Source organism: Patagioenas fasciata, chromosome 31, assembly GCF_037038585.1.
Source record: "Patagioenas fasciata isolate bPatFas1 chromosome 31, bPatFas1.hap1, whole genome shotgun sequence".
NCBI classification, from domain to species: Eukaryota; Metazoa; Chordata; class Aves; order Columbiformes; family Columbidae; genus Patagioenas; species Patagioenas fasciata.
The window spans coordinates 3,656,835-3,682,119 of NC_092550.1; the positions used below are offsets into that span (position 1 = coordinate 3,656,835).

General features: G+C 63.3%; 3 protein-coding genes across 4 annotated transcripts; 2 read left to right on the top strand and 1 right to left on the bottom strand.

Annotated features, from left to right (window-relative positions):
* The first annotated feature begins 151 nt into the window (after window positions 1-151).
* Window positions 152-9,737, top strand: XRCC1 (X-ray repair cross complementing 1). 2 transcript variants are annotated; one of them, XM_071800509.1, is made up of 16 exons: window positions 152-202; window positions 295-387; window positions 958-1,056; window positions 1,149-1,307; window positions 1,938-2,012; window positions 2,094-2,190; window positions 3,019-3,086; window positions 3,700-4,019; window positions 4,880-4,996; window positions 6,332-6,416; window positions 6,498-6,546; window positions 6,679-6,715; window positions 6,808-6,887; window positions 7,621-7,711; window positions 9,167-9,242; window positions 9,426-9,737. In XM_071800509.1, the coding sequence occupies exons 1-16, from the start codon at window positions 152-154 to the stop codon at window positions 9,531-9,533; spliced, it is 1,605 nt and encodes a 534-aa protein (XP_071656610.1). In that variant the 3' UTR covers window positions 9,534-9,737. The 2 variants fall into 2 exon arrangements, 1 of the variants encoding a protein (XP_071656610.1); XR_011736081.1 differs by lacking the exon at window positions 6,498-6,546.
* A 426-nt stretch (window positions 9,738-10,163) lies between these two features.
* On the top strand, window positions 10,164-15,799 carry ETHE1 (ETHE1 persulfide dioxygenase). Its single transcript, XM_071800513.1, has 7 exons — window positions 10,164-10,485; window positions 10,631-10,775; window positions 11,529-11,674; window positions 12,382-12,511; window positions 13,899-13,988; window positions 14,760-14,876; window positions 15,597-15,799. The coding sequence occupies exons 1-7, from the start codon at window positions 10,399-10,401 to the stop codon at window positions 15,647-15,649; spliced, it is 768 nt and encodes a 255-aa protein (XP_071656614.1). The 5' UTR covers window positions 10,164-10,398; the 3' UTR covers window positions 15,650-15,799.
* A 263-nt stretch (window positions 15,800-16,062) lies between these two features.
* Window positions 16,063-24,997, bottom strand: LYPD3 (LY6/PLAUR domain containing 3). The gene is made up of 5 exons (XM_071800510.1): window positions 24,882-24,997; window positions 21,514-21,636; window positions 21,130-21,306; window positions 19,219-19,356; window positions 16,063-17,132 (listed from the first exon to the last, which is right to left on the bottom strand). The coding sequence occupies exons 1-5, from the start codon at window positions 24,943-24,945 to the stop codon at window positions 16,117-16,119; spliced, it is 1,518 nt and encodes a 505-aa protein (XP_071656611.1). The 5' UTR covers window positions 24,946-24,997; the 3' UTR covers window positions 16,063-16,116.
* Between the last annotated feature and the right edge of the window lie 288 nt (window positions 24,998-25,285).

Sequence of the window (25,285 nt, forward strand, 5' to 3'; positions counted from 1 at the left end):
GATCCCGGCGGACTCACCGCCTAGAGCGGCCCCGCGCAGCAAAACGCATGCGCAGAGCCCGCGGGCGGACCGAAACACCATAGAAAACGGGCCCCGCGGACGCAGAGCGGCTTCCGGTCCCCGCCGAGACGGCTTCCGGTGTATGGCGGCGATGCCGGAGCTGCGCTTCAAACGCGTTGTGTCCGTAACGAGCGCGGATCCGGTAACGAAAAGCGGGGAAAACGGGCAAAAATGGGGAAAATGAGGGGAAAGTGGGGGCAACGGAAGCGAAAGCGGCGGCTCCGCTGCCCCTAGCGCCACCCGGCGGAGAATCTGCTGCACCCGGACCGCGGCGGGCGCTGGAGGGCGGGAAAGGCCGGGGAGAAACGGATCAGCGCCGAGCTGGAGGTGGGGGGGGAACGCCTGGGTCCCTGGGGCACTCCTGGGTCCCTCCCCGAAGTCCTGGGTCCCTCCCCGAAGTCCTGGGTCCCTCCCCGAAGTCCTGGGTCCCTCCCCGAACGCCTGGGTCCCTCCCCGAACTCCTGGGTCCCTCCCCGAACGCCTGGGTCCCTTGGGGTACTCCTGGGTCCCTCCCCGAACTCCTGGGTCCCTCCCCGAACTCCTGGGTCCCTGGGGCACTGCTGGGTCCTTCCCCGAACTCCTGGGTCCCAGGGGCATTCCTGGGTCCCTCCCTGAACTCCTGGGTCCCCTTCTTGAGCTCTTGTCTCCCTGGGGCACTCCTGGGTCCCTCTGCCCCCGAACTCCTGGGTCCCTCTGCCCCCGAACTCCTGGGTCCCTCTGCCCCCGAACTCCTGGGTCCCTCTGCCCCCGAACTCCTGGGTCCCTCTGCCCCCGAACTCCTGGGTCCCTCTGCCCCCGAACTCCTGGGTCCCTCTGCCCCCGAACTCCTGGGTCCCTCCCCGAGCTCCCCTCTCCCCGGGGCACTCCTGGGTCCCTCCCGGACGCCTGGGTCCGCAGCTGGAGGGGGAGGGGCCCATCCACTCCGTTCACATCGGCAACGACGGCTCCGCCTTCGTGGAGGTTTTGGTGGGAAAATCGGCTGGGGGCGACTTCCAGGTGACCTTGACCTCCCCGTGACCCCGTGACTTAGACCTTGACCCCTCTCCTTGGCCTTGACCCCACCGTGACCCCGTGACCTTTGCCCCCAGGTGCTGCTGCCCACGGCCGCCTTCCTGTCGCCCAATGAGAGCCGCACGGGGGCGGAGCTTGGCCGGGTGCGGCTCTTCGGGCCCCAATCGCTGGTGAAGGGCGTGGCCGAGGAGCGCTGGGACCGCATCCGATTGGTCTGCACCCAACCCTACTGCCAGGTGGGCGGGGCCCGGACGCCTGGGTCCCTTGGGGCACTCCTGGGTCCCCTCCCGAACTCCTGGGTCCCCTGGGGCACTCCTGGGTCCCTCCTGAACTCCTGGGTCCCCTCCTGAGCTATTGGGTCCCCTGGGGCACTCCTGGGTCCCCTGGGGCACTCCTGGGTCCCTCCCAAACTCCTGGGTCCCCTCCTGAGCTATTGGGTCTCTGGGGCGCTCCTGGGTCCCTTGGGCACTCCTGGGTCCCCTCCCAAACTCTGGGGTCTCTGGGGCACTCCTGGGTCCCTCCCGAACTCCTGGGTCCCTCCCGAACTCCTGGGTCCCTTCCTGAACTCCTGGGTCCCCTCCCGAACTCCTGGGTCCCCTCCCGAACTCCTGGGTCCCCTCCCGAACTCCTGGGTCCCTCCCGAACTCCTGGGTCCCCCCATGGGCTGGGAGGGTTACTGGGAGCACTGGGAAGTTACTGGGAGTCCCCTCCCCGAACTCCTGGGTCCCTTGGGGCACTCCTGGGTCCCTTGGGGCACTCCTGGGTCCCTCCTGAACTCCTGGGTCCCCCATAACTTATGTTCCCTCCCGGACGCCTGGGTCCCTCCCGGACGCCTGGGTCCCTCCCGGACGCCTGGGTCCCCGCAGACCCGCCCTTTCGGCCTCGCTTTCGTCCGGCTCTTCTCCTCCCCCGACGACGCCCCCGCCGGCCCCTCCCCCCCCGTGAGTCTCACCCCTCCCCCACCCCGCATAACCCCTCCCCCTTCCCCCACTCTGACCTTTGACCTCCGCCCCTCCCCCCAGAGCCGCCGCCTGGGCCCCTTCAAGCTCCGTGAGGGGGGGTCGAGCCCCCCCCGCCCCCCCGGAGCCCTCTTCTACCAGCGCCCCTCCCCCACCGCAGGTCAGACCCCCCCGGACACCTGGGTCCCTTTTTGGGGGGGGGTCCCGGACGCCTGGGTCCCTTTTGGGGGGGTCCCGGATGCCTGGGTCCCTTTTTGGGGCGGGTCCCGGATGCCTGGGTCCCTTCTGGGGGGTATGGGGGGGGGGTTCCCCGGACACCTGGGTCCCTTTTGGGGGGGGTTCCCCGGATGCCTGGGTCCCTTTTGGGGGGGTTCCCCGGACGCCTGGGTCCCTTTTGGGGAGTTCCCCGGACGCCTGGGTCCCTTTTGGGGGGGTCCCCGGACGCCTGGGTCCCTTTTGGGGGGGGTTCCCGGACGCCTGGGTCCCTTTTGGGGGGGTTCCCCGGATGCCTGGGTCCCTTTTTGGGGGGTTCCCGGACGCCTGGGTCCCTTTTGGGGGGGTCCCTGGATGCCTGGGTCCCTTTTGGGGGGGTCCCTGGATGCCTGGGTCCCTTCTGGGGGGTATGGGGGGGGGTTCCCCGGACGCCTGGGTCCCTTTTGGGGGGGTTCCCCGGACGCCTGGGTCCCTTTTGGGGGGTTCCCCGGACGCCTGGGTCCCTTTTGGGGGGGTCCTCGGACACCTGGGTCCCTTTTGGGGGGGTTCCTGGATGCCTGGGTCCCTTTTGGGGGGGGTTCCCGGATGCCTGGGTCCCTTATGGGGACATGGGGGGGGTTCCCTGGACGCCTGGGTCCCTTTTGGGGGGGTCCCTGGACGCCTGGGTCCCTTTTTGGGGGGGTCCCCGGATGCCTGGGTCCCTTTTGGGGGACATGGGGGGGTCCCCGGATGCCTGGGTCCCTCCCGGACGCCTGGGTCCCCTCTCTCCCTGCAGCCCCTCCCCCCCCGGCCCCACCCGGTCCCAGTTTTGCCGTCGCCACCCTCGGAGGCTCCGCCCACAAGGTAGGACACGCCCCCTGTTGGCCACACCCCCTCATTGGCCACACCCACCCCTGTGGCCACGCCCCCAACGGGGGACCCAGGCATCCGGGGTGGCTCAATCACCTCATTATTGGCCCCTAATTAACCCCTTGCGGTGCTAATTACCCCTCCCCCTGCCCTTAATTAATCCCCGCATCCCTTAATTAACCCCCCCCTGGCCTTAATTAACCCCCCAGCCCCTAATTACCCCCCAAAGAGTCTTAATTACCATCCCAAGGCTCTTAACTCCTTCCCCTTAGTTCACTAATTACCCCCCACAAGCCTTAATTATCCCCCTCCCCCCATCCTAATTACCCTTCCCAGCCTTTAATTACCCCCCACGATGCTTAATTACCATCCCCAGCCCCTAATTATTTCCTATGAGGTGCTAATTAGGCTCCTTGGGGTCTTAATTACCCTTCCAGAGCTCTTAATTGTTCTATCAAGCGTCTTTATTATAGATCCTAATTAGTCTCTAAGTGCTTAATTATTGTTCGGGGGCTATTAATTACCCCGTCAATGGTCTTAATTACCCCCCAAGGGCTTTAACTACCCCCTAATTAACTCCTAATTAACATTAATTATTAATTAACAGGCCGCCAAGCGTCGCCCGTCCCCCAAAACCAATGGGAAAGCTTCAAAACCACCCAAAACCGCCCGGACGCCTGGGTCCCCTCCCCGAACTCCTGGGTCCTCCCGGACGCCTGGGTCCCCTCCCCGGACGCCTGGGTCCTCCCGGACGCCTGGGTCCCCTCCCCGGACGCCTGGGTCCCCGTCGGGGGGCCCGATCCTGGGGGGGGTGGTGCTGGTGCTGAGCGGGTTCCAGAACCCCCTGAGGAGCCAATTGCGCGAGGCCGCGGCCGAACTGGGCGCCACCTACAGCCCTGATTGGACGGCTCGGAGCACCCACCTGGTGTGAGTGGACACGCCCCCCCCCCCTCCCCCGAGGGACCCAGGAGTGCCCCGAGGGACCCAGGAGTGCCCCAGAGACATGGGAGTTTGGGAGGGACCCAGGAGTGCCCCAAGGGACCCAGGAGTTCAGGGGGGACCCAGGAGTGCCCCAAGGGACCCAGGAGTTCTGGGAGGACCCAGGAGTTTGGGAGGGATCCAAACAGGGAACCCAGGAGTGCCCCAAGGGACCCAGGAGTGCCCCAAGGGACCCAGGAGTGCCCCAAGGGACCCAGGAGTTTGGGAGGGACCCAGGAGTGCCCCAAGGGACCCAGGAGTGCCCCAGGGACATGGGAGTTTGGGAGGGACCCAGGAGTGCCCCAAGGGACCCAGGAGTTCAGGGGGGGACCCAGGAGTGCCCCAAGGGACCCAGGAGTGCCCCAGGGACATGGGAGTTTGGGAGGGACCCAGGAGTGCCCCATGGGACCCTGGAGTTTGGGAGGGACCCAGGAGTGCCCCAAGGGACCCTGGAGTTTGGGAGGGACCCAGGAGTGCCCCAGGGACATGGGAGTTTGGGAGCGACCCAGGAGTGCCCCAAGGGACCCAGGAGTGCCCCAAGGGACCCAGGAGTGCCCCAGGGACATGGGAGTTTGGGAGGGACCCAGGAGTGCCCCAGGGACATGGGAGTTTGGGAGGGACCCAGGAGTGCCCCAAAGGGACCCAGGAGTCCGGGAGGGACCCAGGAGTGCCCCAAGGGACCCGGGTGTTCAGGGAGGGCACCCAGGAGTTCGGGAGGGGAACCCAGGCATCCGGGTGGGTGGACCCAGGCGTCCGAGGGACCCAGGCGTCCGAGGGACCCAGGCGTCCGGTGTGTCCCCCCCACCCAGGGCTGCGTTCCCCCGCACCCCCAAAGCCGCGGCCGCTCGTTCCGGGGGGGGATTCGTGGTGGGACCCGCGTGGATCTGGGACTGCAGGCGGCTGCAGCGGCGCCTCAGCGAGAGACCGTGAGGACCCCCCTGGCCACGCCCACGGTGGCCACGCCCACCCCCGGCCACGCCCACCTGGCCACACCCACCCCCATTCATTCCCACCCCCTTCACTCCCACCCCATTCACTCCCATTGGGACCCATAGAATGGGGTCTATGGAGGGTTAATGGGAGGCCACGCCCCTTTTGGGAGGGGCTATGTGAGGCCACACCCTCCCCATTCATTCCCACCCCATTCATTCCCACCCCATTCATTCCCATTGGGGCCCATAGAACGGGGTCTATGGAGGGTTAAGAGGAGGCCACGCCCCTTTTGGGAGGGGCTTAACGAGACCCCACCCACCACAGGCTCCACCCACTCCATTCACTCCCATTGGGACCCATAGAATGGGGTCTATGGAGGGTTAAGGGGAGGCCACGCCCCCTTTGGGTGTGGCTTAGTGAGGCTCCACCCACCCCAGGCTCCACCCACCCCCTGCACTCTCACCCCATTCACACCCATTGGGGCCCATAGAATGGGGTCTACGGAGGGTTAAGGGGAGGCCACGCCCCCTTTGGGGAGGGGCTACGTGAGGCCACACCCTCCCCATTCATTCCCACCCCATTCACTCCCACCCCATTCACTCCCATTGGGGCCCATAGAGTGGGGTCTATGGAGGGTTAAGGGGAGGCCACGCCCCCTTTGGGGAGGGGCTACGTGAGGCCACACCCTCCCCATTCATTCCCACCCCATTCATTCCCACCCCATTCACTCCCATTGGGGCCCATAGAGTGGGGTCTATGGAGGGTTAAGGGGAGGCCACGCCCCTTTTGGGAGGGGCTACGTGAGGCCACACCCACCCCATTCATTCCCATCCCATTCATTCCCACCCCATTCACTCCCATTGGGGCCCATAGAATGGGGTCTATGGAGGGTTAAAGGGAGCCACGCCCCCTTTGGGAGGGGCTTAATGAGGCCACACCCACCCCAGGCTCCACCCACCCCCTGCACTCCCACCCCATTCACTCCCATTGGGGCCCATACAATGGGGTCTATGGAGGGTTAAGGGGAGGCCACGCCCCTTTGGGGAGGGGCTACCTGAGGCCACTCCCACCCCATTCACTCCCATTGGGGCACATACACTGGGGTCTATGGAGGGTTAAGGGGAGGCCACGCCCCTTTGGGGAGGGGCTACCTGAGGCCATTCCCACCCCATTCACTCCCATTAGGACCCATAGAGTGGGGTCTATGGAGGGTTAAGGGGAGGCCACGCCCACCTGGGAGGGGCCAGTAGAGGCCACACCCCCCAAGGCCAGACAAGGGAGACCACGCCCACCATGGGCTGTATCCCAATTGGCTCCTCCCCCCTCAGGTACCTCCTGGATGGCTCCGCCTCTTCCGGCAGCGAGGGGGAGGGGCCTGAGGAAGCCCCGCCCACCAACAGCCCCGCCCGCAAGGTACGCACAGGGCCCGGACGCCTGGGTCCCCCCCGGACGCCTGGGTCCCTTCCTCACCCCTCCCCCTTTCCTCTCTTTCAGGCTCCTCCCCCACCCGACCCCGTGACCCCCGTGACCTCTGACCCCCCAGGTAGGACATGCAGCCCCCTCCCCCCCTCTCAGGGGACCCAGGAGTGCCCCAGGGACCCAGGAGTGCCCCAGGGACCCAGGAGTGCCCCAGGGACCCAGGCGTCCGGGCCTCACCCATCCCCCTCCCTTCCAGGTTCTGATTCAGGCGACGACAACGACCAATCAGAGGGGTGAGTGGGCGGGGCCCAGACGCCTGGGTCCCACGGGGCACTCCTGGGTCCCTCCCGGACGCCTGGGTCCCCTCTCACCCCTCCCCCTCCAGGGATGATCCCTACGGAGGCTCCACCGAGGAGAACAGCGAAGAGGAGGAGGAGGAGGAGGAGCCCATCCCCCCCCTGCCCGGTACGGCCGGACGCCTGCGTCCCTCCCGAACTCCTGGGTCCCTTGGGGCACTCCTGGGTCCCTTGGGGCACTCCTGGGTCCCTCCTGAACTCCTGGGTCCCTTGGGGCACTCCTGGGTCCCTTGGGGCACTCCTGGGTCCCTCCCGAACTCCTGGGTCCCTCCCGAACTCCTGGGTCCCCTTGGGGCACTCCTGGGTCCCTCCTGAACTCCTGGGTCCCTTGGGGCACTCCTGGGTCCCTTGGGGCACTCCTGGGTCCCTCCCGAACTCCTGGGTCCCTTGGGGCACTCCTGGGTCCCTTGGGGTACTCCTGGGTCCCCTGGAGCACTCCTGGGTCCCTCCCGAACTCCTGGGTCCCTCCCGAACTCCTGGGTCCCCTGGGGCACTCCTGGGTCCCTTGGGGCACTCCTGGGTCCCTCCCAGAATTCCTGTGTCCCTTGGGTCACTCCTGGGTCCCTCCCGAACTCCTGGGTCCCCTGGGGCACTCCTGGGTCCCTTGGGGTACTCCTGGGTCCCTTGGGGCACTCCTGGGTCCCTCCCAAACTCCTGGGTCCCTTGGGGCACTCCTGGGTCCCTTGGGGCACTCCTGGGTCCCTCCCGAACTCCTGGGTCCCCTGGGGCACTCCTGGGTCCCTCCCGAACTCCTGGGTCCCTCCCGAACTCCTGGGTCCCTCCCAGACTCCTGGGTCCTTTGGGGCACTCCTGGGTCCCTCCCGAACTCCTGGGTCCCTCAGATTTCTTCCAGGACCAAAGTTTCTTCTTCCACGGGGAGTTCCCGGCGGGGGAGGGGCGGCTGCTGCAGCGCTACGTGGTGGCCTTCGGGGGGTGAGCAACTGGTTTATACTGGTTTATACTGGTTTATACTGGTTTAGACTGGTTTATACTGGTTTAGACTGGTTAGACTGGTTTAGACTGGTTAGACTGGTTTAGACTGGTTAAGACTGGTTAAGACTGATTTATAGTGGGTTATACTGGTTATACTGGGTTATAGTGGGTTATATTGGGTTATACTGGGTCATACTGGCTATACTGGTTTATAGTGGGTTATACTGGGATATATTGGTTATACTGGGTTATACTGGGATATACTGGGTTATATTGGGTTATACTGGGATATGCTTTGATGTACTGGGTTGTACTGGTTATACTGGGTTATACTGGGTTGTACTGGTTATAGTGGGTTATACTGGTTATACTGGTTTATAGTGGGTTATACTGGTTATATTGGGTTATACTGGGATATGCTTTGATATACTGGGTTATACTGGTTATACTGGCATATACTGGTTTATAGTGGGTTATACTGGTTATACTGGGATATATTGGTTATACTGGGATATACTGGGTTATATTGGGTTATGCTTTGATATACTGGTTTGTACTGGGTTGTACTGGTTATACTGGGTTGTACTGGGTTGTACTGGTTATAGTGGGTTATATTGGGTTATACTGGGTCATACTGGCTATACTGGTTTATAGTGGGTTATACTGGTTATACTGGGATATACTGGGTTATATTGGGTCATACTGGCTATACTGGTTTATAGTGGGTTATACTGGGATATACTGGATTATATTGGGTTATGCTTTGATATACTGGGTTGTACTGGTTATACTGGGTTATACTGGGTTGTACTGGTTATACTGGGTTATACTGGGTTGTACTGGTTATACTGGGTTATACTGGGTTGTACTGGTTATACTGGGTTGTACTGGGTTGTACTGGTTATACTGGGTTATATTGGGTTATACTGGATCATACTGGCTATACTGGTTTATAGTGGGTTATACTGGTTATACTGGGATATATTGGTTATACTGGGTTATACTGGGATGTACTGGGTCATATTGGGTTATACTGGGATATGCTTTGATGTACTGGGTTGTACTGGTTATACTGGGTTATATTGGGATATACTGGTTATACTGGTGTATACTGGGTTGTACTGGGTTATACTGGGTTATAGTGGGTTGTACTGGGTTGTATTGGATTGTACTGGTTATACTGGGATATACTGGGATATAGTGGGATGTACTGGGTTGTACTGGGTTATACTGGTTTATAATGGATTGTACTGGTTATACTGGGTTATACTGGGATATACTGGTTATACTGGTGTATACTGGGTTGTACTGGGAGCGTCAGTGGGGGGTAACTGGGATGAACTGGGAGCACTGGGAGCTCACACTGGGCTGTACTGGGTTAGGGGTTGTCCATACTGGTCCGTACTGGTTCATATTGGTCCGTACTGGTTTATACTGGTTTATACTGGTCGGCAGGTCCGTGTCCCCGTACATGAGCGACTCGGTGACCCACGTGGTGACGTCACAGGATTGGGACCCGGCCTTTGACGAGGTGGGTGGGGCCCGGACGCCTGGGTCCCTTGGGGCACTCCTGGGTCCCTTGGGGCACTCCTGGGTCCCCCCCTGAACTCCTGGGTCCCTTGGGGCACTCCTGGGTCCCTCCCAAACTCTTGGGTCCCCCGGGGGGGGTGGGCTCAGCCAAGGGGGCGTGGCCTGACCTTGGCCCCGCCCCCAGGCGCTGGAGCTCCGCCCCTCGCTGACCTTCGTGCGTCCCCATTGGCTGCGGCTCTGCGGGGAGCAGCAGCGGGCCCTGCCAGCCCAGCCATTCGCCGTGCGTCCGTGACGTCATCATGACGTCATCATGACATCATCGTGACGTCATCATCATCCCCTCCCCACCCGTTTTGTGCTAAAATAAAGCGGTTTTTGCTCAATAAAGGGCAGGGTGGGGTCCACCTCGGGGGGTGTTGCCGCTTTAAGAGGCGTTGCCCCCTTAAGATTGTCCCCACTAAGGTCGCTGCCCCTTTAAGAGCCGTTGGCGCTTTAAGACTGGCCCCATTAAGTGCGTTGCCGCTTTAACGTGTGTTGCCGCTTTAAGAGCGTCCCCACTAAGCTCGTTGCCCCTTTAAGAGGCGTTGCCACTTTAAGATTGTCCCCGCTAATTGAGCGTTGCCGCTTTAAGAGTGTCCCCATTAAGTGCGTTGCCACTTTAAGAGGCGTTGCCGCTTTAAGACTGTCCCCACTAATAGGGCGTTGCCCCTTTAAGAGGCGTTGCCACTTTAAGACTGGCCCCATTAAGTGCGTTACCCCTTTAAGAGGTGTTGCCGGTTTAAGAGCATCCCCACTAAGCTCGTTGCCCCTTTAAGAGCCGTTGCCGCTTTAAGACTGGCCCCGCTAATAGGGCGTTGCCCCTTTAAGAGGCGTTGCCGCTTTAAGACTGTCCCCACTAATAGGGCGTTGCCACTTCAAGGGCCGTTGCCGCTTTAAGGCTGTCCCCACTAATAGGGCGTTGCCACTTTAAGAGCTGTTGCCGCTTTAAGAGCGTCCCCACTAAGCTCGTTGCCCCTTTAAGAGCCGTTGCCGCTTTAAGACTGTCCCACTAATAGGGCGTTGCCACTTTAAGAGGCGTTGCCGCCTTAAGGGGCGGGTCCCCCTCTTCCCCTCGGCTCTTAAAGGCCCCGCGCCCTCCCGGAAGCGCCGTTCCCGCCATGTTTTCCCGCCACGTTTCCCGCGCGGTCGCGATCGCGCGCTCTGTCGCGACAGGAGCCGCCGACCGGAAGTTGCTGCTCAGACAGGTGGGGGGGGCGGGGCCCGGACGCCTGGGTCCTCAAAGTTGGGGGGGGGTGACCCGGACGCCTGGGTTCGTTATGGGGGGGCGGGGGGGGGGGGGAGGTTGGGGACCCAGGCGTTCGGGAGGGACCCAGGCGTCCGGGGGCGCAGCTGTTCGAGCCCGCGAGCTGCACGTACACCTACGTCATCGCCGACGCGCGGTCACGTGACGCCGTGGTGATCGATCCCGTGCTCGAGACGGCGCCGCGAGACCTCCGGCTGCTGCGCGAGCTGCGCCTGCGCGTGCGCTGGGCGGGTACGGCCGGACGCCTGGGTCCCTCCCGAACGCCTGGGTCCCTCCCGAACTCCTGGGTCCCGTCCCGAACTCCTGGGTCCCCTCCCGAACTCCTGGGTCCCTCCCCGAACTCCTGGGTCCCTCCCGAACTCCTGGGTCCCTCCCCGAACTCCTGGGTCCCTCCCGAACTCCTGGGTCCCTCCCGAACGCCTGGGTCCCCCTGGGGCACTCCTGGGTCCCTTGGGGCACTCCTGGGTCCCTTCCTGAACTCTTGGGTCCATTGGGGTACTCCAGGGTCCCCTTTTGAGTCCTTGGGGCACTCCTGGGTCCCTTGGGGCACTCCTGGGTCCCCTATTGAGTCCTTGGGGCACTCCTGGGTCCCCTATTGAGTCCTTGGGGCACTCCTGGGTCCCCTATTGGGTCCTTGGGGCACTCCTGGGTCCTTGGGGCACTCCTGGGTCCCTTGGGGCACTCCTGGGTCCCCTATTGAGTGCTTGGGGCACTCCTGGGTCCCTTGGGGCACTCCTGGGTCCCCTATTGAGTCCTTGAGGCACTCCTGGGTCCCCTATTGAGTCCTTGGGGCACTCCTGGGTCCCTTGGGGCACTCCTGGGTCCCCTATTGAGTCCTTGGGGCACTCCTGGGTCCCCTATTGGGTCCTTGGGGCACTCCTGGGTCCCCTATTGAGTCCTTGGGGCACTCCCGGGTCCCTTGGGGCACTCCCGGGTCCCTCCCTGAACTCCTGGGTCCCCCTGGGGCACTCCGGGGTCCCTCAGTGAACACGCACGTGCACGCGGATCACGTGACGGGCTCCGGCGCGCTCCGATTGGCTCTGTCCTGCCCCACCGCCATTTCCGGCGCCAGCGGCGCCCGCGCGGATCGGCTGCTGGGGGAGGGGGAGGAGCTGCGCTTCGGGGCCTTCGTGAGTGGGGGCGGGGCCAGCGGGAGGGGGCGGGGCCAAGGGGGAGGGGCTTCGGGGGTAGGGGAGGGGCTGTGGGAGTGGTTCCCGAACTCCTAGGTCCCTTTTGGGGCACTCCTGGGTCCCTTTTTAGGGGTTTTGGGGTCCCTTGGGGCACTCCTGGGTCCCTTTTAGGGGTTTTTGGGGCACTCCTGGGTCCCTTTTGGGGGTTTTGGGGTCCCTTGGGGCACTCCTGGGTCCCTTTTGAGGGTTCTTGGGGCACTCCTGGGTCCCATTTGGGGCACTCCTGGGTCCCTTTTAGCGGTTTTTGGGGAACTCCTGGGTCCCTGGGGCACTCCTGGGTCCCTTTGGGGCACTCCTGGGTCCCTTTTGGGGGTGTTTGGGGCACTCCTGGGTCCCTGGGGCACTCCTGGGTCCCTTTTGAGGGTTCTTGGGGCACTCCTGGGTCCCTTTTGGGGGTGTTTGGGGTACTCCTGGGTCCCTTTTAGGGGTTTTTGGGGCACTCCTGGGTCCCTTGGGGCACTCCTGGGTCCGTTTTGGGGCACTCCTGGGTCCCTTTTGTGGGGGTTTGGGGCACTCCTGGGTCCCTTGGGGCACTCCTGGGTCCCTTTTGGGGGTTTTGGGGTCCCTTGGGGCACTCCTGGGTCCATTGGGGCACTCCTGGGTCCCTTGGGGCACTCCTGGGTCCATTGGGGCACTCCTGGGTCCAGGCTCTCCAGGTGCGCCCCACCCCTGGCCACACCCCCGGCTGCATCACCCTCGTTCTGGACGACCAATCAGCCGCTTTCACCGGGGACGCCCTGCTGATCCGGGGCTGCGGACGGACGGACTTCCAGCAGGGTGGGACAGACGGACCGGGGGACTGGGAGGGACTGGGAGGTCAATGGGAGGCACTGGGATGGACTGGGGGGTCAATGGGAGGCACTGGGAGGCACTGGGAGGTCAATGGGAGGCACTGGGGGGTCAATGGGAGGCACTGGGAGGTCAATGGGAATCACTGGGATGAACTGGGGAGCACTGGGAGGGTCAATGGGAGGGATTGGGAGGTCAATGGGAGGCACTGGGAGGGCAATGGGAGGTCAATGGGTGATACTGGGAGGCACTGGGAGGTCAATGGGAGGCACTGGGAGGTATTGGGAGGTCAATGGGAGGCACTGGGAGGTCAATGGGAGGGATTGGGAGGTCAATGGGAGGCACTGGGAGGTCAATGGGAGGCACTGGGAGGCACTGGGAGGTCAATGGGAGGCACTGGGAGGCACTGGGACGTCAATGGGAGGCACTGGGAGGTCAATGGGAATCACTGGGATGAACTGGGGAGCACTGGGAGGGTCAATGGGAGGCACTGGGAGGTCAATGGGAGTCACTGGGATGAACTGGGAGGCACTGGGAGGTCACTGGGAGGCACTGGGAGGGTCAATGGGAGGCACTGGGAGGTCAATGGGAATCACTGGGATGAACTGGGGAGCACTGGGAGGGTCAATGGGAGTCACTGGGAGGTCAGTGGGAGTCACTGGGATGAACTGGGACAGTCCGTGGGTGACACTGGGAGCACTGGGAGGTCCCTCTAAGTGATACTGGGATGAACTGGGAGGGACTGGGATGAACTGGGAGGGTTCTAAGTGACACCGGGAGGTCCCTCTAAGTGATACTGGGGGGACTGGGAGCAGCTGGGATAGACTGGGATGGACTGGGGAGTCACTGGGAGGGACTGGGAGACACTGGGATGAACTGGGGAGCACTGGGAGGGACTGGGAGTCACCTGGATGAACTGGGGAGCACTGGGAGGGACTGGGATGGACTGGGGAGTCACTGGGATGGACTGGGGAGCACTGGGAGGGACTGGGATGGACTGGGGGGTTCACTGGTGACACTGGGGGGGTGTGAATAGAACGGCGGTTGCCATGGTGACCGGTTGCCATAGCAACGGCTCTTCCGTGCTACCCCCTGTCTGCTGGGCTCACTGGGGAGGGAAACGGCCTATGCGTTGCCATGGTGACCGGTTGCCATAGCAACGGCTGTTCCGTGCTGCCCCCCTGTCTGCTGGGGTCACTGGGGAGGGGACTGGAATAGCGGTTGCCATGGTGATTCGTGGCCATAGCGACGGCTGTTCCGTGCTGCCCCCCTGCAGCGCTGGGTTCACTGGGGAGGGGACTGGGATGGACTGGGATGGACTGGGATGAACTGGGATGAACTGGGATGAACTGGTGCTCTCTCCCGCCCCCTGCAGGCTGCCCCCGCACCCTTTACCGCTCCATCCATGAACAAATCTTCACTTTGCCCGAATCTTGCCACATTTACCCCGGACACGACTACTGCGGTGGGGACCCAGGCGTCCGGGAGGGACCCAGGCGTTCGGGGGGGACCCAGGAGTTCGGGGGGGTGGCAGATTTGGGGGGGGTTTGGGGTTTTAGGGAGGGACCCAGGAGTTCGGGGGGAGGGACCCAGGAGTTCGGGGAGGGACCCAGGAGTTCGGGAGGGGGGATTTGGGGGTTATAGGGGGGATGGGGAGGGACCCAGGAGTTCGGGAGGGACCCAGGAGTTCAGGGGGAGGGACCCAGGAGTTCGGGGAGGGACCCAGGAGTTCAGGGGGAGGGATTTGGGGGTTATAGGGGGGATGGGGAGGGACCCAGGAGTTCGGGAGAAGGGACCCAGGAGTTCGGGGGAGCAGATTTGGGGGGGTTTTGGGGTTATAGGGGGGATGGGGAGGGACCCAGGATTTCGGGAGGAGGGACCCAGGAGTTCGGGAGGGACCCAGGAGTTCGGGAGAAGGGACCCAGGAGTTCGGGGGAGCAGATTTGGGGGGGGTTTGGGGTTATAGGGGGGATGGGGAGGGACCCAGGAGTTCGGGAGGGACCCAGGAGTTCGGGGGGAGGGACCCAGGAGTTCGGGGGGAGGGACCCAGGAGTTCGGGAAGGGACCCAGGAGTTCGGGAGGGGGGATTTGGGGGCTATAGGGGGGACGGATGAGGGACCCAGGCGTTCGGGGGAGCAGATTTGTGTGGTTTTGGGGGTTATTGGGGTGCATGGGGGGATGAGTTGGGGGTGAGGGGGGGTCGGGGGGTCCTGAGCCCCCCGCCCCTCCCCCGCAGGTCACACGGTGTCCACGGTGGGGGAGGAGAAGCGGTTGAACCCGCGCCTGACGCTGAGCGAGGACGAATTCGTGAGGGTGATGGACGGGCTGGGGCTGCCCCGGCCCAAACTCATGGGTGCGCAGGACGCCTGGGTCCCTCCCGGATGCCTGGGTCCCTTGGGGCACTCCCGGGTCCCCTCCCGAACTCCTGGGTCCCTCCCGGACTCCTGGGTCCCTCCCGAACTCCTGGGTCCCTCCCCGAACTCCTGGGTCCCTCCTGAACTCCTGGGTCCCTCCTGAACTCCTGGGTCCCTCCCGGACTCCTGGGTCCCTCCTGAACTCCTGGGTCCCTCCCGAACTCCTGGGTCCCTCCCGGACTCCTGGGTCCCTCCCGGACTCCTGGGTCCCTCCCGAACTCCTGGGTCCCTCCCGGACTCCTGGGTCCCTCCCGAACTCCTGGGTCCCTCCCCGAACTCCTGGGTCCCTTCCGAACTCCTGGGTCCCTCCTGGACTCCTGGGTCCCTCCCCGAACTCCTGGGTCCCTCCCGAACTCCTGGGTCCCTCCCCGAACTCCTGGGTCCCCTCCCGAACTCCTGGGTCCCTGGGGCACTCTGGGTCCCTCCTGGACTCCTGGGTCCCTCCCGAACTCCTGGGTCCCTTCCGAACTCCTGGGTCCCTTGGGGCACTCCTGGGTCCCTCCCGGACTCCTGGGTCCCCCCCCGAACTCCTGGGTCCCCTCCTGAACTCCTGGGTCCCTCCCCTATAATCCCTTTCCCGAACTCCTGGGTCCCCTCCCGAACTCCTGGGTCCCTCCCGAACTCCTGGGTCCTCTGTAACCCCGCCCCTTCCCCCCCAGACGTTGCCGTTCCCGCCAATCTCCGCTGCGGGATCCAGGATGACGCCGCTTAGCCCCGCCCACCGGCGCTGGACACGCCCACCTCCCGCACTCCTGGGTCCCTCCCGCACTCCTGGGTCCCCTCCCGGACGCCTGGGTCCCTCCCCGAACTCCTGGGTCCCCCCCTTGAAATAAAATGAATGAACGGGATGAACAAAACCCAACCGGGATCTCGTTCCCCCTCCTTTTGCCTCGGTGCAGCGTCACTTCCGGTCCCCCCAGGCGCCTCGGTGCCGCCTCCAAACCTCCCCCCCTCTGCCCCCGCGACCCCGAACTTTGGTTCCGCCCCCAACTTTTTGGTTCCGCCCCGCATTCCTGGGTCCCTCCCGAACTCCTGGGTCCCTCCCGAACTCCTGGGTCCCTCCCCGCACTCCTGGGTCCCCCCCATCACTAATAAATCCGACTCCACCCCCTTGTTCCACCACAACCGTTTATTGGCCCCTGTGATTGGGGGGTGGGGCTTGTTTGGCCCCTCCCTCCTTTAGAGGAGGGGCCAGAGCAGCAGGGGGAGGAGCCAAAAGGCCCCGCCCATGGGGTGGCCCCGCCCCACCGGCCCCTTGGTCCCGCCCTTTCCTTCGGGGGGGCGCCCGGCTCTGCCGGCGGCCATCTTGGTGCTGACGTCACCGCTGACGTCACCGTTGGCCCCGGCGGCCATGTTGGCTTTGCCCTTGGCGCCATTGACGTCACCAATGACGCTTCCATTGACCCTGATGACGTCACCGTTGACCCTGGTGACATCACCGTTGACCCCATTGACGCTTGCATTGACCCTGATGACGTCACCGTTGACTCCGGTGACATCACCATTGACCCCGGTGACATCACCGTTGACCCCATTGACGCTTCCATTGCCCCCGATGACATCACCATTGACCCCGATGACATCACCATTGCCCCCGATGACATCACCATTGCCCCCGGCGGCCATATTGGCGCCGTCCTTCCCACCATTGACCCCAATGACGCTTCCGTTGACCCCGATGACATCACCATTGACCCCAATGACATCACCATTGACCCCAATGACATCACCATTGACGCCATTGCCCCCGGCGGCCATCTTGGCGCCGTCCTTCCCTCCATTGACGTCCCCATCGTCATCACCGTTGACCCCAATGACATCACCATTGACCCCAATGACATCACCACCAACGCCCCCATTGGCGGCGGCCATCTTGGTGGCGGCGGCCATCTTGGTTTCGGCGGCCATCTTGGTGGCGGCGGCCATCTTGGTTGCGGCAGCCATCTTGGTGGCGGCGGCCATCTTGGTTGCGGCGGCCATCTTGGCGTGGCCGGGCGCGGCCGTGGGGGCGTGGCCGTGGGGCAGCAGCTGCAGGCGGGGCAGGTGTGGGGCGAAGAGGCCGCCGTGGGGCGCGTTGCAGAGCTCCCCGTGGCAGCAGGAGCCGCTCAGCCCCGCGTCCCCGTCCCCACGCGGCTCCTCCGAGCACTCGGGGCCGCGGGCGCAGCCCCGAACCTCCCGCCACAGCCGCCGGTCGCCTGGGGGGGTAAGGGGGGCGGGGCGTCACCATAGGCCACGCCCACCCTGCCTCTAGGGTCTCTTGGCCCCGCCCATCCACAGCCTGCTATTGGTTGGCATGGTGACCCCATTGATCACCGTTGACCCCATTGACCCCCATTGACCCCCATTGACCCCATTGACCCCCATTGACCCCCATTGACTCCCGTTCACCCCCATTGACCCCACTGACCCCCATTGACTCCTGTTGACCCTGATTGATCCCCATTGACTCCCATTGACCCCCATTGACTCCCATTGACTCCCGTTGACCCCGATTGATCCCATTGACCCTCATTGACCCCCATTGTTCCCCATTGACTCCCATTGACCCCATTGACTCCCATTGACCCCCATTGGCCCCCATTGATCCCCATTGATCCCCATTGACCTCACTGACCCCCATTGATGCCATTGACCCCCATTGACCCCATTGATCCCTATCACCCCACTGACCCCCATTGATCCCCATTGACCCCACTGATCCCCATTGACTCCTATTGACCCCCATTGACCCCATTGATCCCTATTGACTCCCGTTGACCCCGATTGATCCCATTGACCCCCATTGATCCCCATTGACCGCATTGACCCCCATTGACCCCCATTGACCCCCATTGACCCCCACTGATCCCCATTGATCCCCATTGACCCCATTGACCCCCATTGACCTCCATTGACCCCCATTGACCCCATTGATCTCCATTGACCCCCATTGACCCCATTGACCCCCATTGACCCCCATTGACCCCCATTGACCCCATTGACTCCATTGACCCCCATTGACCCCCATTGACCCCCATTGACCCCATTGATCTCCATTGACCCCATTGACCCCCATTGACCCCCATTGACCCCATTGATCTCCATTGATCTCCATTGACCCCACTGACCCCCATGACCCCCATTGATCCTCATTGACCCCATTGACCCCCATGACCCCCATTGACCCCCATTGATCCCCATTGACCCCACTGACCCCCATTGACCCCACTAACCCGCATTGACTCCCATTGACTCCCATTGATCCCCATTGACCCCATAGACCCCCATGACCCCCACTGATCCACATTGACCCCCATTGACCCCATTGATCCCCATTGACCGCATTGACCCCCATTGATCCCATTGCCGCCCATTGAACCCCCATTGACCCCATTGACCCCATTGACCCCATTGATCTCCATTGACCCCCATTGACCCCATTGACCCCATTGACTCCATTGACCCCATTGACCCCCATTGACCCCCATTGACCCCATTGACTCCATTGACCCCCATTGACCCCCATTGACCCCATTGATCTCCATTGACCCCATTGACCCCCATTGACCCCCATTGACCCCCATTGACCCCATTGATCTCCATTGATCTCCATTGACCCCACTGACCCCCATGACCCCCATTGATCCTCATTGACCCCATTGACCCCCATGACCCCCATTGACCCCCATTGATCCCCATTGACCCCACTGACCCCCATTGACCCCACTAACCCGCATTGACTCCCATTGACTCCCATTGATCCCCATTGACCCCATAGACCCCCATGACCCCCACTGATCCACATTGACCCCCATTGACCCCATTGATCCCCATTGACCGCATTGACCCCCATTGATCCCATTGCCGCCCATTGAACCCCCATTGACCCCATAGACCCCCATAGACCCCCATTGATCCACATTGACTCCCATTGACCCCCATTGACCCCCATTGACCCCCATTGACCCCATTGATCTCCATTGACCCCCATTGACCCCATTGACTCCATTGACCCCCACTGATCCCCATTGACCCCCATTGACCCCCAACTGATCACCATTGATACCCATTGACCCCATTGACCCCCATTGACCCCCATTGACCCCCACTGATCCCCATTGACCCCCATTGACCCCCATTGACCCCATTGACCCCCATTGACCCTCATTGACTCCCATTGACCCCATTGACCCCATTGACCCCCATTGACCCCAGGGCCGCACTGGGTTGCCACGGCGACCAGGAGGCCACGCCCCCATCAGTGGCAGCCAGGCCCCACCCCCTCGCCCCCATTGGCCGTACCCAGGGCGATGGTGACGTTGCCATGGAAGCAGAGGCGCTGGTCCCCGGCGCAGTGAACCACGGTGGGGGAGGTGCAGGGGCCCTCGTCCGGGCACCCGAAACAACGCAGCCCATTGGGCGGCGCCGGGCTGGAGGGGCCTGGGGGCGGGGCCAGAGACGGGTGGGCCAGTGTGGACCAGTACGGACCAGTACGGACCACATTGATCCCCCCTTTTGACCGCATTGACCTCATTGACCTCATTGACCCCATTGACCCCATTGACCCCATTGATCCCCATTGACCCCACTGATCCCCACTGATCCCCACTGACCCCATTGACCCCATTGACCCCCATTGACTTCATTAACCCCCATTGACCCCACTGACCCCCACTGACCCCTCATTGATCCCCATTGCCCCCCATTGACCCCATTGACCCCATTGACTCCTATTGACCCCCATTGACCCCATTGACCCCCATTAACCCCATTGACCCCACTGACCCCCACTGACCCCATTGACCCCCATTCCCATTAACCCCCACTGACCCCCATTTATTCCTTTGACCCCCATTGACCCCACTGACCCCCACTGACCCCTCATTGATCCCCATTGCCCCCCATTGCCCACCATTGACCCCATTGAACCCCACTGACCCCCCATTGATCCCCATTGCCCCCCACTGCCCACCATTGACCCCATTGCCCCCATTGACCCCCATTGACCCCATTGATCCCCATTGACCCCCATTGACTCCTATTGACCCCCATTGACCCCCATTGACTTCCACTGACTCCTATTGACCCCCACTAACCCCACTGATCCCCATTGCCTCCATTGCCCCTTTTGACCCCCATTGATCCCCATTGACTCCCATTGACTCCCATTGACTCCCATTGACCCCATTGACCCCCACTGACCCCCATTGAACCCCATTGATCCCCATTGCCCACCATTGACCCCATTGACCCCCACTGACCCCCATTGACCCCCATTGATTCCCATTAACCCCCATTGACCCCATTGACCCCATTGACCCCCATTGATTCCCATTGACTCCCATTGACCCACATTGATTCCCATTAACCCCCATTGACCCCCATTGATCCCATTGACCCCACTGACCCCTCATTGATCCCCATTGCCCCCCATTGCCCACCATTGACCCCATTGACCCCATTGATCCCCATTGCCCCCCATTGCCCACCATTGACCCCATTGACCCCATTGATCCCCATTGCCCCCCATTGCCCACCATTGACCCCATTGACCCCATTGATCCCCATTGCCCCCCACTGCCCACCATTGACCCCATTGATCCCCATTGACCCCCATTGACCCCCATTGACTCCATTGATCCCATTGACCCCACTGACCCCCACTGACTCCTCATTGATCCCCATTCCCCCCATTGACCCCATTGACCCCCATTGACCCCATTGACCCCATTGACCCCCATTAACCCCATTGATACCCATTGACCCCCATTGACTTCCATTGACTCCTATTGACCCCCACTGACCCCTTTGACCCCCATTGACTTCCATTGAACCCATTGACCCCCACTGACCCCTCATTGATTCCCATTGACCCCCACTGACCCCCATTGACCCCATTTACCCCCATTGACCCCCATTGATCCCCATTGTCCCCCATTGCCCCCCATTGACCCCATTGACCCCATTGACCCCCACTGATCCCATTGACTTCCATTGCCCCCATTGATCCCCATTGACCCCCATTGACCCCATTGACCCCATTGCCCCCCATTCACCCCACTGACCCCATTGACCCCCATTGACTCCCATTAACCCCACTGATCCCCCACTGACCCCCATTGACCCCCCCAGTTCCTCCCAGCCCCTCCCATTGCCCCCATTCACCCCCCTCTCCCCCCCCCACCCCTCGCCCCGCCCACTTCCGGTCCGTACCGACGTCGGGCAGCGCCCCTTCCTCTCCGAGCGGAAGTTCCGCGTTGCAGCCCCGCCCCTCCCGGCATTGGCGCCGGCGGGAAAACAGCACGAGCCCGGCCAGCTGGAGCGCGCGGGCGTGGCTTCCGGGCTGGCCCCGCCCACAGCCCCGCCCCCCCAGCCAGAACCGCCCGTGACCTGCGGGAGGGACCCAGGAGTTCGGGAGCGACCCAGGAGTTCGGGGAGGGACCCAGGAGTTCGGGGAGGGACCCAGGAGTGCGGGGGGGAACCCAGGAGTTCAGGAGGAACCCAGGAGTCCGGGAGGGACCCAGGAGTTCGGGGAGGGACCCAGGAGTTCGGGAGGGACCCAGGAGTTCGGGAGGGACCCAGGCGTCCGGCACTCACTCCAGGCCACGCCCCCGAGGGCCTCGACGCAGACGTCGCTCCCTATGGGGCAGGAGACGACTTCGGCCCCACGGCAGCGCCCGGCGTCCGACCCACAGCGCAGGCACTCGAGACCCATGGAGCCTGCCCCATAGAGACCCATAGAGACCCATAGGGACCCATAGGGACCCATGGAGACCCATAGGGACCCATAGAGACCCATAGGGACCCATAGGGACCCATAGGGACCCATGGAGACCCATGGAGACCCATAGAGACCCATGGAGACCCATAGGGACCCATAGAGACCCATAGGGACCCATGGAGCCTGCCCCATAGAGACCCATAGGGACCCATAGAGACCCATAGAGACCCATGGAGCCTGCCCCATAGAGACCCATAGGGACACATACGGACCCATAGGGGCCCATAGAGACCCACAGAGACCCATAGAGCCTGCCCCATAGAGACCCATAGGGACCCATGGAGACCCATAGGGACCCATAGAGACCCATAGGGACCCATAGGGACCCATAGGGACCCATAGAGACCCATGGAGCCTGCCCCATAGAGACCATAGGGACCCATGGAGACCCATAGGGACCCATAGAGACCCATAGAGACCCATAGAGACCCATAGGGACCCATAGTGACCCATAGGGACCCATAGGGACCCATGGAGCCTGCCCCATAGAGACCCATAGGGACCCATAGAGACCCATAGAGACCCATAGAGACCCATAGGGACCCATAGAGACCCATAGAGCCCGCCCCATAGGGACCCAGAGAGACCCATAGAGACCCATAGGGACCCATAGAGCCTGCCCCATAGGGACCCATAGACCCACAGGTCTGACCCATAGGGACCCATAGATCTGACCCATAGGGACCCATAGACCCATAGATCCTGACCCATTGAGACCCATAGGGACCCATAGACCCATAGGTCTGACCCATAGGGACCCATAGAGACCCATAGGGACCTATAGAGACCCATAGGGACCTATAGAGACCCATAGATACCAACCCACAGTGCAGGCACTCGAGACCCATAGATCCTGCCCCATAGAGAGATACAGACCCATAGATCCTGACCCATAGACACCCATAGAGACCCATAGAGACCCATAGAGAGATACGGACCCATAGATACTGACCCATAGATATAGACCCCCCAAGTGCCCCACATGTCTCCCAGCCCCCCAAGCGCCCCATAAGTCCCTCAGCCCCCCAAGTGCCCCCCAGCCCCCCAAGTGCCCCATAAGTCCCCAGCCCCCCAAGTGCCCCATAAGTCCCTCAGCCCCCCAAGTTCCCCCCAGTCCCCCAAGTGCCCCACATGTCCCTCAGCCCCCGAAGTGCCCCATAAGTCCCCAGCCCCCCAAGTGCCCCCATGTCCCCAGCCCCCCAAGTTCCCCATAAGTCCCCAGCCCCCCAGGTGCCCCCATGTCCCCAGCCCCCCAAGCTCCCCCCAGCCCCCCATGTCCTTCAGCCCCCCAAGCGCCCCATAAGTCCCTCAGCCCCCCAAGTTCCCCCCAGTCCCCCAAGTGCCTCCCAGCCCCCCAAGCGCCCCCCATGACCCTCAGCCCCCCAAGTGCCCCATAAGTCCCTCAGCCCCCCAAGTGCCCCCCATGTCCCCAGCCCCCCAAGCTCCCCCCAGCCCCCCATGTCCTTCAGCCCCCCAAGCGCCCCATAAGTCCCTCAGCCCCCCAAGTTCCCCCCAGTCCCCCAAGTGCCTCCCAGCCCCCCAAGTGCCCCCCATGGCCCTCAGCCCCCCAAGTGCCCCATAAGTCCCCAGCCCCCCAGGTGCCCCCCATGTCCTTCAGCCCCCCAAGTGCCCCCCATGTCCCTCAGCCCCCCAAGTGCCCCATAAGTCCCTCAGCCCCCCAAGTGCTCCCCATGTCCCCCAGCCCCCTAAGTGCCCCATAAGTTCCCAGCCCAAGTGCCCCATAAGTCTCTCAGCCCCCCAAGTTCCCCCCAGCCCCCCAAGTGCCCCCCATGTCCCTCAGCCCCCCAAGCTCCCCCCAGCCCCCCATGTCCCTCAGCCCCCCCAAGCGCCCCATAAGTCCCTCAGCCCCCCAAGTTCCCCCCAGTCCCCCAAGTGCCTCCCAGCCCCCCAAGTGCCCCCATGGCCCTCAGCCCCCCAAGTGCCCCATAAGTCCCCAGCCCCCCAGGTGCCCCCCATGTCCTTCAGCCCCCCAAGTGCCCCACATGACCCTCAGCCCCCCAAGTGCTCCCCATGTCCCCCAGCCCCCTAAGTGCCCCATAAGTTCCCAGCCCAAGTGCCCCATAAGTCTCTCAGCCCCCCAAGTTCCCCCCAGCCCCCCAAGTGCCCCCCATGTCCCCCAGCCCCCCAAGTCCCCACATGACCCTCAGCCCCCCAAGTGCCCCCCATGTCCCCAGCCCCCCAAGCTCCCCCCAGCCCCCCAAGTTCCCTCAGCCCCCCAAGTGCCCCCATGTCCCTCAGTCCCCCAAGTTCTCCCCAGACCCCCAAGTGCCCCACAAGTCCCCAGCCCCCCAAGTTCCCCCCATGTCCCCCAGGTGCCCCCCATGTCCCCAGCCCCCCAAGTTCCCTCAGCCCCCCAAGTGCCCCATAAGTCCCCAGCCCCCCAAGTGCCCCCCATGTCCCCAGCCCCCTAAGTGCCCCATAAGTTCCCAGCCCCCCAAGTGCCCCATAAGTCTCTCAGCCCCCCAAGTGCCCCCCATGTCCCTCAGCCCCCCAAGTGCCCCATAAGTCCCTCAGCCCCCCAAGTGCCCCCCATGTCCCTCAGCCCCCCAAGCTCCCCCCAGCCCCCCATGTCCCTCAGCCCCCCCAAGCGCCCCATAAGTCTCTCAGCCCCCCAAGTTCCCCCCAGTCCCCCAAGTGCCCCCCATGTCCCCCAGCCCCCCAAGTTCCCCGTAAGTCCCCAGCCCCCCATGGCCCTCAGCCCCCCAAGTTCCCTCAGCCCCCCAAGTGCCCCCCATGTCCCCCAGATGCCCCCCATGTCCCCAGCCCCCCAAGCTCCCCCCAGCCCCCCATGTCCCCCAGCCCCCCAAGTGCCCCACAAGTCCCCCAGCCCCCCAAGTGCCCCCATGTCCCTCAGCCCCCCAAGCGCCCCATAAGTCTCTCAGCCCCCCAAGTGCCCCCCAGCCCCCCAAGTGCCCCAGCCCCCCAAGTACCCCCATGTCCCTCAGCCCCCCAAGTGCCCCCAGTCCCCCAAGTGCCCTCAGCCCCCCAAGCGCCCCATAAGTCCCTCAGCCCCCCAAGTGCCCCCCAAGTGCCCCCCATGTCCCCCAGCCCCCCAAGTCCCCACATGACCCTCAGCCCCCCAAGTGCCCCCCATGTCCCTCAGCCCCCCAAGCGCCCCACAAGTCCCCCAGCCCCCCAAGTGCCCCAGCCCCCCAAGTGGCACCTGGCAGCAGCAGCAGCAGCAGCCGCAGCCCCCCCGGGGCTCCCCCCACGTCCCAGCCCCACATCGCGGGTTCTTCCGTGGGGCGCGGCCGCCGCCCCCACTTATGGGCGCGGGAACCGGGCGGGGCGGGGGCGGGGCCGCCGGGGGGGGCCCCGCCCCATAGGGCCCAGGGACCCACGGAGCGGCCCCATGGGTCCTGCCCCATAGATCCTGCCCCATAGATCCTGCCCCATAGAGCTGTGTTATAGCCCAGCCCCATAGGTCCTGACCCATAGATCCTGCCCCATAGAGCTGTGTTATAGCCCAGCCCCATAGGTCCTGACCCATAGATCCTGCCCCATAGAGCTGTGTTATAGCCCACCCCATAGGTCCTGCCCCATAGGTCCTGCCCCACAGATCCTGCC